General features: G+C 44.3%; 1 protein-coding gene across 2 annotated transcripts in view; it reads left to right on the plus strand.

Annotated features, from left to right (window-relative positions):
• The first annotated feature begins 1,380 nt into the window (after window positions 1-1,380).
• Window positions 1,381-15,431, plus strand: part of SLC4A7 (solute carrier family 4 member 7) — a 93,195-nt gene continuing 79,144 nt past the window's right edge. For both annotated transcript variants that reach the window (XM_084260379.1, XM_084260380.1), the window contains exon 1: window positions 1,381-1,542. In XM_084260379.1, the coding sequence (XP_084116505.1) occupies window positions 1,495-1,542 (48 nt within the window). In that variant the 5' untranslated portion in view covers window positions 1,381-1,494. The remainder of the gene's footprint in view (window positions 1,543-15,431) is intronic.

Consider the following 15,431-nt stretch of genomic DNA (forward strand, 5'->3'; position numbering starts at 1 on the left):
TGTATCTGCACCAGCCAGCCCGCCTTTGCTTTCACACTGCATCGCCTCTGGTGATGCTAATCTGATCCTGAAATTTCTGCACCTCTCTTTAAGTCACGCATCCAGACTTTGTCACTTTCAGAAGACAAGCTGGGCCTGGACCTGCAGTGGAAGCCACTGGCTCTTCTTTTCTTCTGTTCAGAGTTCACATGCTGTGTGTAACAAATGAGTACTAAGCCCAGAGCAACCCGAAAGAGGTTCAGGGGACATGGTGTGGAGCTAGCTGTGTGGCATCTCAGTCCCGCTGGTGCACATCAGCTTGTGGCCTTTATGGTATTAGAACTCCACTGACAGCTCAGCCCAGAAGTACTGGGCAAATGAAGGCTGCCTGCTTGTCTGGCCAGGCAGGGTTTCAGGGTGGAAAAGGATGGAAAAAAAGGGTAGAAGAGGGGTGATGGCATACTCTGCCCCCCTAGCTGTAGTGCGTGCAGTTAGAAGCAGAAACCCCAGGCTGTCACCGAGCATAGGAAGTGCGCAGGGATGGTTCATCTGGTGTGTATGCGCACGTTCGGTCCTATCTGTGTGCGGTGCTTCGGAACCAAACTTGTCCAAGGAGGGCACGATCGTGGCAGAGGCAGGCAAGGCACCGGTTACCGCTAACAGCCAAATGCAAACGGCTGTTTCTTTCAAAACACTTTTGCTGGAGCGAAGCTTTAGAGCGGCAGCCAAGAGCGCAACCTTGCCGCTCCCCCCCACACCTCGCGCAGAAAGCATTGTTGGAGCATTTACACAAGGGCAAGTAATATTATTTTTGGAAAAGATGGAATTATTTTGGGTTTTTTTTTTAAAAGGGCCTGAGGCAGGCACCTGGCATGGAAAATTTCAGCTTGTACGGTAAAAGCTTGGCAGCGTTTACCGGCGAGTGAGAAGGGGTGCTGTGCGAGGCAAGCGTCAAACGGCCGTGGTCACTGGCTGTGCTTGATGCTCTCCACCCGCCCATGCCGGGAGCTCTCTGCTCTCCCGCACCGGCCGGGGGCCGCGGCCCTGCGGGGCACCGGCCCCGCCAACCCCGGACGTAAGCCTTTCCCTCGGGCGGAGCCCGCCCGCCCGGGCACCGGGCAGCCTCCGTCCGGGGAGGGGGGAGGCTGGGGCCAGCCGGGGGCAGCCCGCCACGCGGCTCCGCGTGGGACAGCGCCGCCAGCCGCCCCCCTTCCCGCGCTCCGCCCCGCCCCACCGCGCCAGCCCCCGGGAGGGGCGGGGGCGTCGACGCGCCAGACGCTGAGCCCCCTCCCATTGGCTGGCGGCGCTGCCGGTCGCGCGCGGGGCGGTGGGAGCGGGCGCGCCGAGTCGGTCTGGGCTCAGCCCCCGGCGCGGTGGAGCAGTCGCGGCCGCCCCGTTCTGAGGGCAGCAGCGCCGCACGCCTCCGCTAGGCAATCAGCCGCTCAGCCCCGGCTCTAGCCAGCCGTCCGCCTTCCGCTCCGCGTCCCTCTCCCGGGCGATCTCAGCGGAGCCGCGATGGAAGAGGAGCGGGCGGGCGAGCAGATGAGACCGTTGCTCACCACGGTAACGCGGGGGTGGGGTGCCCGGGGCGGGGGGTTGGGGGGGGGGGACGGGACGCACAAAGGGCCGCCGCGGGGCAGCGCCTCCTGCGTCGTGCGCGGGGCCGCCCCTCTCCCCTTTTGTCGGGGAGCGGGGGCGCGTCAGTGTACGGCGGGGACCCTCTCCTGGCTCCCCACCCCTCGGCGGCGGCAGGACGCGGAAGCGGCGCCTCAGGTACCTGAGCGCCTGGGGCTCCCCCGGCCCCTTTCGCCGCGGGGCGGGAGGGCGCAGGTGTGCCCGCGTGCCGGCCTCGTGCGCGCGGCCGCGTCGCGTCCCCCGTCCCCCGCAGCGCTCCTCTCACTGGGGGCGGCGGCGGGACCGGAGCCTTTGTTCCGCCACTGGCTCCGGGCGCCGCCGCGGCGTGTGCTCGGCGGCTGCGTCTGCCCCGTCCCCCCTCCCTCTTTCCCTTTGTGAGATCCCCGCGGGGCTTGTGCCGGCGGCGGTGGGGGGCGCGGCGGCCCCTGGCCTCGCCTTTCTCCCTGCCTCCGGCCCCGCTCGCTGACGAGTTCCTGGGCGAGAGAGAAGTGCGCACACATGGCAAAAGCAGCGAGCTTCCCCTTGTCCTCATGTTGCCTGGCCGCGTAGTCCGGTCAGGTGGGGGATACGGTTCTCCGGCGGACTTGTAGTTCTTTGGGCGGCGGGGAGGGAGGTTACGAGGGAAGGGGAGGGGGGGGATGTGTGTGTGTGTGTGTGTAGAGATGGATAAAACTACGGAGCATGGGCTCGTTTCCTTCCCGGGCCGGTGGCTAAGTAAAGCAGACATGTGTTGCCTTACTTCCTGTGCTACTGAAAAATACATGTGGTTCCACAGTTGTAATTTCCCCTCCCTTCAGATGACTCAAGGTCTGGATTTTGTTAATGAGCCCTCGCTCTCATACTCCCCTTCAAGGCCTTCCCCAAAAAGGTGGTGTGCAGCAACTTGTTTTCAGTGCCTGGAGAGGAGGGATGTGTAGCTTTTGACGTAAAGAGTGCTGTGATGGACAGAGAAATGACATGGAAAACATGTCAGTTTCCATCATCTTTCCGCTGCTCTTCAAGGAGAGACTTGAGTCACATTTGATAAAATTGGCAATCTAATGAAGTGCTAGCTTCCTGTGACATCAGTATGTTTACTGAGTTTCCTTTGTTGTAGCGGGAGCGTGGATAACTTAGCGGTTCAAAGGTCCATGAATTTTGCAAATTCCTTGGATTGTTTAAGCCTTGGTACATTGGCTTCAGAAATGAATGCCTCTGCTCACCTTTAAAGGTTTTGTACATCTATGCTAGACCTCTTCTCCACCGTCTTGTCTCTGTCCCAAAAAGGCACGTTCCTGATTTGTGTTCACTTGTTCAAAGCAAATTCTTAGCAAGAGCAGGCTGCTTGATAGGCTTGATTCCTATTAAAACTACCTTTCCTTTCTTAGGAGGTATCTCTTAGCTGGCAGGATACACTCATCTAGGAAAGAGATGCTGTGTGGAACAGGTTGTTAAAGCTTTGGGCTTTGAGTGTGTGGATTTGAAGTGGAAGATGTCAGTGGTGACCCTCAGGTGAATCCAAATAAAAAAGAGGATTGCAGACTTGCTGAAAGTCACTGTGCCCTGAACACGTTTTTGTCAGGGCCATCAGGAGTCATTCAGGTTCTGTGCAACAGAAAATAACTCAGGGCATTTGGGACAGGCACATAAGCTGCCCTACTGCCACATGGTCATTTTTGGTGTAGGTGTTTTGAACAGGGGTGCTCAATGCAGTGGTCCAAGTTTTTCTCACTACAGCAGTGCCCAGTCAGGAGCCTGACCTTGGTGCCAAAGGGCGTTCAGGAGGTAACTGCAGGTGATGCAAAACTGAGATGGTTACATAAGCGAGAGAGACAGAAAGATGGGTAGGAACTAGTGAAAAAAAGGAATTTATGGGGAAAACGTGAAGTAAATGGCATAAAGAAAGGACACAACGCACTGATCTTTGGGCATAGCAGTGTTGGATTTGTTGTGGTTTTTGTATACAAGAGTTACAATTTTATATACGTGAAAGCCACCTGATATGAAATACAAGTGCTTTTGGCAACACAGCTTGACTTAATTTTTCTAACCTTGTGTTTCTGGTAGTACAGGCAGCGTCCTGCTAGCAGACCTTTCTGAAACTGTTTGCATGTGTATAGATTTTTTTTACACAAGTGTCTCAGTAAGATAAGGGACTTTTTAGAAAGTGTGAATCAAATCTGAGAACTTACATGCTGTGGCTTAAAAATACAGAAGCGTGATCAAACAGAAAACCTCCCTAACACTTCCTTTTCTTCCTTCCGCTAACGTTGGTAAACCGTGTGATTCTGTGTTTGTGTAGCATTAGATATGTAATAAATAAGCTCTGGTGCTTCTTGTATGGAGGAGCACCTCTGTAAGTTAAACACCCCCATCTCCCACCAATTTACTTTATCAGAAGTGTACAACATCCTTTAACTTTGCTTTGTGTTTTAGGTCAAGTCTGAAAGAAGAGATGCATCCAGTGTTTAGGACATTGGTATTTGGAGGAGGCTGCTTGGTGGCAGTGTAAGCTTGAAAGTCACAAGGGGGAGGTGAAGCAAATGCCTGATACAGGTATTACAGTCAGGGAGCAGCCAATGATCAGAGCATCTGGGACGAGTAGAGAATATGATAGGAAAAAGATATGCAACTGGATAAATCTACACTTCTTGCTTGCCTTATACAGTGTAAGTCGTTCTGTCCTTCATCTAGGAAAAGGTGCATTGTTGTTGGAGAAGGGTGACAAGGATTAGTTCCTAGCTGGGAAATGATGGAACAGACTAGAACTTGTCAGCTTAGAGAAACGATGGGACATTAACCTGGTAAAACTCCTGTCAAGAGAGCAGACGAAGATGGCAGAGGAGGCACACAGTCAAGTCAGAGTTAGGTACCAGGTTCAGAGCAAAGAATTCTTTACGCTGTGTGGGGAACTCAGAGGTTACTTGCTATACAATGTATACACAAGAAGTTTTTGTGGGCTTAAAGGGGAAGTTGGACAGTCATTGGAGGACAGATATGTTGAAGTTAAGTGGATGAGCACCAGCCTCAGAAGTCTATAGCTGGAGGTTGAGAGGGTGTAAAGAGGAGGAGTTGTATGCTGGTTGTGTTTTTCCTCTTGCCTCAATAGCAGCTTATGGTCATTCTTTTTTGCTTTGTTTAAATAGAAATGGAGTGTGTTAGTGGGTCACTTTCTATACAGTGGTGAGTTTGATGGTCACAGTGTGATGGTATTAAAATGCTTGATACTGTGTACCAGTAGTTTTGGTTCTAGTGCTTTTGTCATTATGGTATTGGATAGTTTGGTGGGTTTCTTTGCAATAGCTGTAAGTAGCATTTAAAGGAACATCTATTGCAGTTAAGTCCTCAAATATTTTGCAGGTAATATTTTTTGAAAATGCTACTTCACATATATCATAAAACATCCACAGGGTCACAGACTATGCAGTTTGGCTAAGCAGTGGGCTTATGTTTCCTTTTGTCTTATTTTTCTTTCAATGAAACAAATCTGGTTTTATCACTATTCTATTGTAGATGATGATAGAACTGAAAGTGACTCTCATTGGAGAAGGGCATGTTTCCAGGTTTCTCCTTCTGGCATTCCTAACCAGGGCATTGAAGTAACGTGGTGTGCCATATCTCACTGAAGAGGGTGTTAGTGTCCCTTTGCTTTTTCTGAAGTGGCGATGTGGTTGGATGCCACGTCTATTTTTTAACAGCTGTGCATGCATGTTATCAGGGGGGTTTTAGACTTTCCTATTCAACAGTGATTGTTTCAATGACAGCTTTAGACTTCAGGTTTCATTTGAAGATTCTTTCAGGTACAGCCCACTTCACCAACAGGGTTCATTGCACTTCAACTGCGTAATAATAAAAAATACAAAGTACTTTCTCTTTTCAAGAAATATCTTCAATATAGCTTAAGTTTCACAAATTGATTTCGAAGGAGAAACAGGTATTTGGTGGCAACTGGACTGGAATATGTGCCTTCTGAACCATGCTTTGGTTCAGTTACTGCATTTCAGGTAGCTTGTTAGCTTTCTCTAGCTATGTAGTACTTCAAAGGAATTGCTTCAATAGTCACCTAAAATATGTTCTAAATCTTGATTTACCTCGGTAGTACTTTATAGAAAAGAATGTAAGTAGCGTCGGTATGGTAGGGCAGAGTTTTACAGAATTAACTACTTCATGTCTTTCCACATATTTTGGATCACTTATTGCTTTAGAAATCAAATAGTGGAGAGTGCTCTTCAATGTGATTATTTGCCTTCTTACTTGACATGTGGCTTTTGTGATGGTAAGTCAAAGGACAGGTTTCCGAGGAGTGTTAAGCAGGTACATATAACATATTTTCCTATTAACATAGTAAGTGCAAACTGGTGTTTTCCCTTTATGGCTGAACAAGGGTAACTGAGGGTATGTTTGTACTGCGTAATTGAGGGCCGTGCAGGAAACTCTCCTCCCCCACGAGTCTGTGGCATCTGGCTGAACACATGCTCTCCACAAGTTAAAGCGATACAGTTATACTGATGTGGCAGTGCCCTAGCTCAATAGCCACGATAAGAGAGAATTTTACTAGCTTGCCAGCCTTGCAGACTTGAAGCTGTGGCTTTTGAGAGACAGGCTGCTTTTCTGTATCATGCTGTTTGGGTGGGGTGCGTACCTCATCCAGTTTGCACCATTCAGGGGGCTATGGGCAGTGCCCTGTGATCATCTCTGGGTTCAAGTACTGTAAGCTGCTGTTCGCTGTGTGCTCTGGCAGTCTTTTTGCACTCTTAAAAAATTACTGTGGCTGTCAAAAACTTGACATGCTAAACGAGCATTTTCATTAGGCTTCATTGCAGTAGCTTCCTTTGCTGTAGGGTGTACTAAGTTCAGCTTGAGTTTACTGAGAAGACTAAGTTGTTGCTTTACAATCCATATGATTGATCTGCTTTTGTAGGTGACTTTTGACGTGTAACCATGATCGTTGTTGACTTTTGAATATTGGCATCCTTTATACAAGGATATCTGTTACACTAGTTCCTTCATGGCCTTAAAGTACTACATAGTAAATGGAACAGTTCAATAACTAGTGATTGATAAAATACAGAGTGTATCTTGAATTTAGCTACAGAGGGTCTCCAAAGAATGCGGTCATGTTTTTGGTGTAGTGTATTCTGGAATGATAAAGTTTAGGGACACTTCAAATTTTTTTGCTGGGAATAGAGATTCACATGAGGTTATTGTAAATAAGCAGATGGAGAGAAGCACCACAAACTGCTTGTTAACCCTGTAGAACAGTAAATGTCTGAATGCAAAAATGAGACTATTGATTCTTCTACAGATGATCTTGCAGTGTTCTTAAATATGTATTCTAAATTTACTTTTTCAATTACTGCCAGTTGTACAAATATTACATCATTAGTTTTAAAAAAGAGCAACATTTGCATTTAAGAAGTCAAGACTGACACCTTAAGAGCTCCTTTTTGTGTGCTGAGAATAAACATCAATTATGAAAGCACCCCAAATCTACCTTGCCAGAGTATCTCAGTGTTTGTTAGGAGGGATTATCTGTGCCAGAATCTGGTTTAGTTTGTGCTTGGCACTCTTGGAGTTCCTTGTTTGACTGGGAGTCAAATTTGCTGCAGTGGAGGGAGCACATCCTGGGCAGGGAGGTGTGTGTGTAACCAGTAGATGGCACCATTTTAGCTACTTACCGGCAGGCCTGTTCAGCTAAGCGCTTGGAAACGTTGTTTCTTAGAGGCTTTCCTCTCATTTTACCTTTAGAGAATGGCTCGTAGTTATTTTATAATTTATTTGTGTACTGAGAAGACTAAACATTTTATTCTTCCAGTAACTGTGCAAGGATGATACAGTAGGAAGGGTATTTCGTTTGGTAAATGTGCAAACGAAGAGTGAATGGTTGTGCTTCCTTTGAATTGGAGTTATCTCTGTAAATTGGTCATTGTCATTCGAATAGAGCTCTCTAGCCTTTGTGTGCCTTGTGTTGCCTGAAGTAACACTTGGGAATGTTGGTCTGTTGCCTTGGATCTGACAGCCTGGATGCGCTTGTGACTTCTGCCCAGGAAAAGCTGCTCAGCTCGGACTGAGATTTTGTTTTTCCTACTTCAATGCCTTAAACTAAGTGGACTTAAAGTTATGTAATGGAATGGTTGTCCTATTTGGGTATATTGGCACAAGTTCTCTTGTTTCAGCAATGCTGGAGTGCTTCATAACCTTGAAACACCCCTGGCTTGTATTAATACTATCAAGTCCCATTTTAGCAGAAATATTTGCAGTGCTGTGCTTGTATGGTCTCGTGTCCTCCTTCAGCATCCATTTTTCTGAAAGGTGATTTACGCTTTTCTTAGTCTGACTTTTTGCCTCTGCACTTAAAAATGTACCTGATAGGCATTACTTCCCCCCTCACTCTCTTAAGCCTTTAGCACTGAGATTATTTTTGGCAAGCACAGTGTCAATCTCGACTAGGACCTTATTCAAATCTTGAACCCTTTCAATCTATGGTATTTTTTTGAGTGTAGGAGTGTTAGTGTGGTGGGTTTTTTTTTGGGTGTATGTACATGTATGTCTACTTCTTGTTCAATCTCATTGGAAGTTTAAATTTTCTACAAGCGGTGTAGAACGAGTACTGATGTCTTTCATAAGATGTGGTTGTGCTGGAGGGTATCTAGACTTGTCTTGGCAGCTTGGCTAAGACAGTATCACGAAATACCAAGATATTTTTAAACTGCAAAACAGACTTTAAGGTTTGGTTGTTTTTTTTTTTTTTTTTTTTTTTTTTTTTTTAAACTAAATCAGAGTCTTCAGTGGAAGTTTACAGATCGAGCACTAGTCAAACACTTTTTGCAGTTTACCAGAATTTCTAGGGTCTGCCTCCGATCAAAGGAGCGAGGCATCATAATCAGAAGACTAGAGAATCTCTCATCAGGCTGGCTGGTTTGTATATCTTTCTTACCAGAGAATAGAAAGAGATTAAATCATACCTGTGTTCATAGAGGTGCTGTACTAGAAATGTGTTTGGTGTCAATTTCTGAAATGGGATTGCATCTCATTGCAAAAAAAATAATCTGTTGACATGTCAAGAGGTTCAGGCTGCTGTGTTCTGGATCTCAAAAGTCACACAAAATGACTACTGCTAGTAAATCATGTTGTTTGTTAACTGATCAGACCTCAAGTTCACATTTAGAAACCCCTGCTCTTCAGATTTTCTGACATCTATAAGAAAAGGATGCATAGCAGATGCTAATGTGCATAACATCATCCTGTGCAAATGTGTGTTTTCTGTTGTATAACTTCAGTTGTGCAGAAAAAAGTGAAAGGCTTTCTCTTCACCCCTGCATGGTGGTCTTCCATGAGATTCCACCAAGATGATCCCAGAACAAGCTAAAATCTGCTCTGTGGAAGTGCTATGTTGTAACTATGTACTGGATCTTGCACTGTGCATCCTCACTTCTCTCAGGACTTTAACCTCATCGATTTTGTGGTTGCTGCAGCCAAGGCCACTCTTGACTTCTGTATCTCCTTGTTTGTGAGCAACGGGTCCAGCAGAGCATCTTCCTTAGTTGGCTTGTTGGTCACTTGCACCAAGAAATCATTTTCAGTGCACTCAGGAGATGTCCTGGAGTTCTTGGCCAGACCCTACCAGGAGATACCAGTGGTTTTAGGCCCCGGTGTGTACCAGGGTCTGTAGTGGTGAAGTTTCCTCCAGCTTTCAAGTGAAGGTGGCTTCTACTTTCCCTTTTTGATAAGGAGGTCTGTAGTGGGCACCTAGTACAGCATCACCCATGTTTAACTGTTCTATGATCCTTACCCAAAAGGTCTCATCTGGCTTGTCACTCACTCCAGGCAACACAGCAGGTGTGGTAGCCAGCCCTTAGCGTAAGTTGCAACCCATGTGACTGCTTAATTTGCCCACCTGGTTTTTCTTAAGAGCCTGTATCCATCCACTGTTGAACTTCAGCCACATGAGCTGTCACAATGTAACCCCTGTGACCTTATAGCTCTGCAACTGTGTATGGACGAAGTTCTCCTGTTACTTCCCATGCTGTATGTGCTTGTGTGCAAGCGCTTGTGGTGGGCTCCCAGACATGCCCCTTTCACAAGGGAAGTGAGAGCCTTCTCTTGTCATGTCACGTGTTCCCCATGTCTCCACTTCTCCTAAAAATGGCACCTTTTCTCTATTGTGCCTAGTTATAAAGTCTTATTCACATGCTTAATGTGCTTGGTGGCAAAGATACTCATGCCTGCTTTGTCAGATGGGTCCTTGTTCTTGAAAGGCTCCTGAGGTTATAGCAGTAAGAGTTCTGCTCATAGCTGAATATTGACCCTCTGGATGCATCTGCTCTGCCCAAAATTTTGCTTTTCACTGAAGAGACTGAAGAAACACCACCTGGGCCTGTTCACCCTTGCCCACAGTGCTCAGGAGTCATTGCTCAGAAAGTGTTTTTTGGAAGTGTCACTGGTGTCCACAGGGATAACCAGGAAGGTGCAATAGTTTGAGGCCTGGGTGACCCTCAAGTCTTTCCAAAATGTTAATCAGCAAGCAGCACACTTCCCAAGACATCCTCTTTTCCTTCCCTGTTGTGCAATGTATTCATCCCCTCCTGCAGCACTCCTGCTTGGATGCTCAGCACCTCAGAGGTAATGCGCTACTCTCAGCTGAGGCCAGTGTGTTCAGCAACACCAGGGAGGAGCAGGAGCTCTTGATGCTGAACGCATGGATGCTGCCTTCCTCCCTGGATGGTTCTTGGAGTTGGGATCTCTGATGTGTGAGGGGCAGTTGCTTCAGCTGATACTGGAGGGTCCCCCCTGGCAACATGTGCCATCTTGAAGGGCGTTTTGGGACACTTTGTAGCTTTGTCTTGTGAACTGCTGTGACATCCGTTGGCTGACCCCTGGGAGATATGCTGTGCTCATGTTGGCGTGTAGTTCTGTTCAGAATAGAGATATAAAGCACATAATTAGGTGAATGGTTTGTTTGACTTGCAGATGTTTTCTTATAGACACATTGTGTCTATTTTTTTAACAACTCAAGTATTGTAAACTTACTTGTAATGACGGCTATTTCTGCAAGGCAGCTATTCATTAATAATAACCATTAATGTTTTTAGTTGGCTGGTGCTGTTGTGTTGGTTGATGATGTTGCATAACTTCTTGGCTTCTCAGCTTGGAGCAACCAAACAACAGATTTTCATGTTCACGTTTTGCCAGGTCATGTACCTGTAATAATACACATCTCTTACCTTGAAAATACTTGATGAGGTATTAGATACTGCTTATATAGGGGGGAGACAATTCTGCCATATTGAGTGTGCTTCAGTTGAAAAGCCCAATTCTTCTTCTCTTTTGCTCTGTGGTACCTGTAAACTTAATTTGTTGCAGGTAGAAACACTACAGCTTCAGTCTGTGTTCTTTGCCTCTGTCTCTCATGGAGCAGTTTTAATCAAATAATGCTACTGGTGCTAGATGAAGCTAGTGTGTCCTCTTTTCTAGTTGCTCCCTAGAACGAACACTTAAAAGGATGATTTTTTTTAAAACATGTCATTTCTTGCCTAGCTTGTATGTATGGCTTGTTTTACATAACATTTCAAGCTATCTGAAGAATCTGTGTGTACAAATCTGTTAGATTGTGTTCCTGTTTGTAGATACTGCGAGGCACAGTGGAATGAAATCGGGTCAGAAACATTTCAGTCCTGAAATCTCCTGGTTAGATGACAAGTTAGAGTTATTTCTAGTTCTTATGTTGCTGCAGATAGGAAAATTTAATACCTGGGGCATGATGGTTCAGGTGTTTGTACAGGAGCACAGCACTGAACATCAGTTTATACTTGTGCAATGTTTAATGGTTTATTTTTGCACATTTCTTCCTGTGGCTGCAAGAATGCTTACTCTAAGTTAGCTACACATCATCTTCCCATTTATCCTGGAGATCTATCTGCATTCTGCTTGTAACCTTTGTATTTTGACTTACCACGACTTGAGTTATCAATTTATGCATAGTAGAATGCTATGATTAATAAATGGCTGTCACTGTGTATGCATGGGGTGAGAACCAGACGTTCTTTGGTCATTATCTGAGGTCTCATTTAATTCTTAAGATGTTGGCTGTTAACTAGTTTAATGTTTATTTATAGGTCAAATAAATTAACGTTCTGTGTCCTAGAAGATCTGAGAACTGCTATAGGCACTGATGTCTGCTGTGGGTATCTTTGGGGTAATTCACTTTTGTGCTTCAGTCTCTCTGGTTAAAGTTAAGACTTTGAAAGATTACAGATTTTACGAGCCTTCAAAGCAAACTAATGGAGGTGTACTTAAGAATGCACTAGAAAGTACTGTAACTTTTCAGGTCCTTTGTAAAATTGTATTTGGTGTTCTGAAATCAGGTGAAAGCTGTTTTACGTATCTGTCTCTTTATGCAATTGCGATGTTCGCTACATGAAGCGTAGGGTAGTTCAACAGGTCATGGCACCTTGGCACCATGGTCTTGAGTTTCTCTGTTGTGAACCCAGATGCAAAATGTTGTGATTTTCAGCAAAAGCTGAAATTAATTTTGTACATTGATTATCTGTTTCCTATACAGGCTTTATAGCAGTCTGTTTTGCTGCTGTTACAGTTGAAAAGTTACTGCCAGTTATTAAAAACGCTTACATAATACTGATGTGTGTCTTGCCTGCTTATTCAGTGGCTACATTTAAAATATCATAGCTTCTGACCCTCGCTTGGACATAACTTCAGCTTATGAAAGGTTCTTGCTGCTCCCTAATAACCTGTCACATCCTCTTCTGCAGGTGTGTTGATTTCTCTTTTGGCCTTTAATCTTTTCAGAGGGGTGGAATGCATGTGCTTTGAGACTGGAATGTGATGTCTTCCTAGTCTCCAAGTTGCCTGTAAAGATAAAATTTCATGAAAGGGGGAACCTCATTAAAAAAAAGGAGAAAGGCTGTAAAAATCAGCTTGAAAAGAGCATTAGGGTGAGTGTATGCATGATGTAAAAAGTTGTAGGGCAGTAATATTATGAGCTAGCTTCTCAGCATCACACTGGATCAAGTCAAGAAAGGACTGATTGCAAGCTCCTTAATTAGCATTCTAAAGAATAAGGTAGGGTTATTTAGACTACTGCTAGATTTATTATGTTGTTTCTATTAAACCCAAAACAACCCGAATGAAACCCACAAACAGACCCCAAAAAGCTATTGGAGATTTTATTTAAACTGCTGCTTGTTTTAAGGTTAGTAATTTTTTGTACTTTTCCCCCCTTTGGCTTCTGCAGCAGTATTGTGAGGCTATATGATTATGTAAGCACATGCATTTCTTTAACATGTGAAACATATTTCCAGACAGACTGTGTACGAAAAAGGAAATGAGAAACTTAGTGAATAGCCACAGTTGGTGTTACCGTTGGTGGTAAATTCTTCCATTTTGTTTGTCAAATGACTACACCCTAGCAGTCATGCATTTTAAAACTGTTTACATAAAAACAAACAGCATCTGATAATTGTTATGACTCATTTAAGGAAGTGATAAAACCCAAGAGCAGCAGAGATCCTTTCCTTTTTTTTTTTCAGCTTTATTTTTATTAACATTGCTTTGCTACACTTGCCTGCCACTGAGAGATACCAAAAAGGAAATTAAGGAAGCAAATACTACTTTCATTAATGCTTGGTTGAATTGCAGATAGCTTGATAATGATAGGATAGAGAGATATGTTTCAGTACAGAACCAGTTATTGGACAGTCTTGATTTTAGATTGTAAATAGAGGTGAATTTATTAAAGGTTTTCTAATTTTTTTGTGGAAATCCGTGAGCTTTAAAAACTGCTGATGTATGCCAATCAAAAAAACTGAAGAACACCACCTGGGTTTTTGTTGTCATTGGCATCAATGTTGATCCATTACCTGCCTTAGCTGCTGATGCTATATAAAATGGTTGCAATTAGTTAAGATTTTTTAGAAATGTAACCAGAGTTCATTTTCATCATATTTTGTAATATACTTTGCTAGATTAACTTTCTTTGCTCTTACTGAAATATATAACTGTGTATGGTAATGATAAATATTCTTGGGTCTGCCTTTATACCCAGATGCTCTAGGCAGAGCTTCAGCTGGAGAAAATCAGTTTATTGGGAAGTTAAGTGTGTTTTTCCATGACAGAATGAACATTTTTTTTAAAAAACAAGTAAAAACTCTAGATTCGAGCCTTCAGAACCGTGGACCCAAAAAGGATTTAATGTCTGACCCCAAGAAAGATAAGAAATTAAATAGAGGTAGGATACTAGTTTAATGTTGGGTGTTTTTTTTTGTTGTTGTTGTTGTTTTTTGGGTTGGGGTTTTTATGTTGTTCGTGGAACAACTGTTCACCATATGGTTTTGCATGATTAAAAACTATTTGTCAGAACAATGTATTTGACACGACCAAATGTACTTGACTTGTATAATAAACGGACCGTAAATATGAGTTATCAACTTTTGTATAGTGTGCGTTTGGTAGTAACCTGTTGGCTTGTAGTTAAGGGAGAATACGACATGTTCTATTGAATGAAAGCAAATAGTGTTCATCTGGGGCTTGAGTGTAAGTTGCCTTTGCTGTGAAGAAAACACAATGTAAAAGCAAAGTACAAATAGGGAACTGAAGAAATTTTATATGGTCAAGGCCAAAGAATATACCTGCCACTTGTATTCTGTGCTCTGAGTGGACAGAACCATTTGAAAAGTCAGATGAAGGAGAAAGTTCAGTGTGCTTTTCTCATTGGTGATGGGGTTGACCTACTGTAAGCCGTTTGGTATCTGAGATTTTGGCTAATCCCAATACACCAAATAATTTGGAATATACTGCTCTGTTAAATAAGGCCCCTATTGTTTCTCTGTTGCATTCAGTGGCTTGTTGTATTACTGGGTATTTACTGTGTTTGCACTTAGGGTAGCCCAGACTGGGTGTCTGATGATGGTAAACTTCCGTCTCCTGGAGGCAATGTAAAGGTGAGAATTTGCATGTTAAAACAGTAGTTCTCAGACCAGGTGTACTTTTCCAATCATATTCCTTGTGCTTCAATGCGTATAAGGAACATGCACTTATCTGCTAGTCCACATAGATGAACTCTGACTGTGTTTCTTAGCAGGGGGAGTTGTATTTTAAAAATAGTATGGATTAATGGCAGTCACAAATAATTAAATTCAGCTTCTTGACAAAAGGCTCATTTTTTTTCTTTGGCTCTCCTTGGAAGAAATCTGTAGGGCTTGATTACTAATGGTTTGATGATTAAGTTTCAAGCAGCTAAGGTTGTAGTCTGGTGCTGTAAAGGGTGGTTGTGGAATACTTTGAGTTGAAATTACCCCATGTGGATATTTTGACTAAAGTCACAAGTATCCGCTTCTAGTTGCTAGGGGAGGTTGCAGCCCAGAGATTAACTTGGTGGCAGTGAAGGCACCAGGGAACCAGAAAGATTTGTATCTGTTTTGAGAAACAGCTTCTAAAGCATGGTGGCAGTATCTTCAAATAGAGGTCTCAGTTTGCGTTAGAGGCTGGAGAGGTGGTGGCAAGAGCTGGGGATGGACCCAGGCCATGGCAGTACAGATGTCAGGGCTAGGGGTGGTGCTGTGGAAGCTGTTAAGAGCCCAAGGGACTTTGGCTGGGCAAGGTGATGGAGTACTTGTGGAAGTGACAGACCTGGTATCTGGTTTTCTATGCAAGCTTGTTTTTGGAAATGGGATGTAAGTGTACAACATGCATGAATTTCTACTTAAGAGTAAAGGTAAAGAATATATACCTCTTAAGATGGTGTATTACCTTTGGTGTTGTGACTTGCATTACAGTTAGTTCTTGTCAAGCTCAGAGGATTAGTTGTGTGTTTGTGGTGATGC

Source organism: Gallinula chloropus, assembly GCF_964237585.1.
Source record: "Gallinula chloropus genome assembly, chromosome: 2".
NCBI lineage: Eukaryota > Metazoa > Chordata > Aves > Gruiformes > Rallidae > Gallinula > Gallinula chloropus.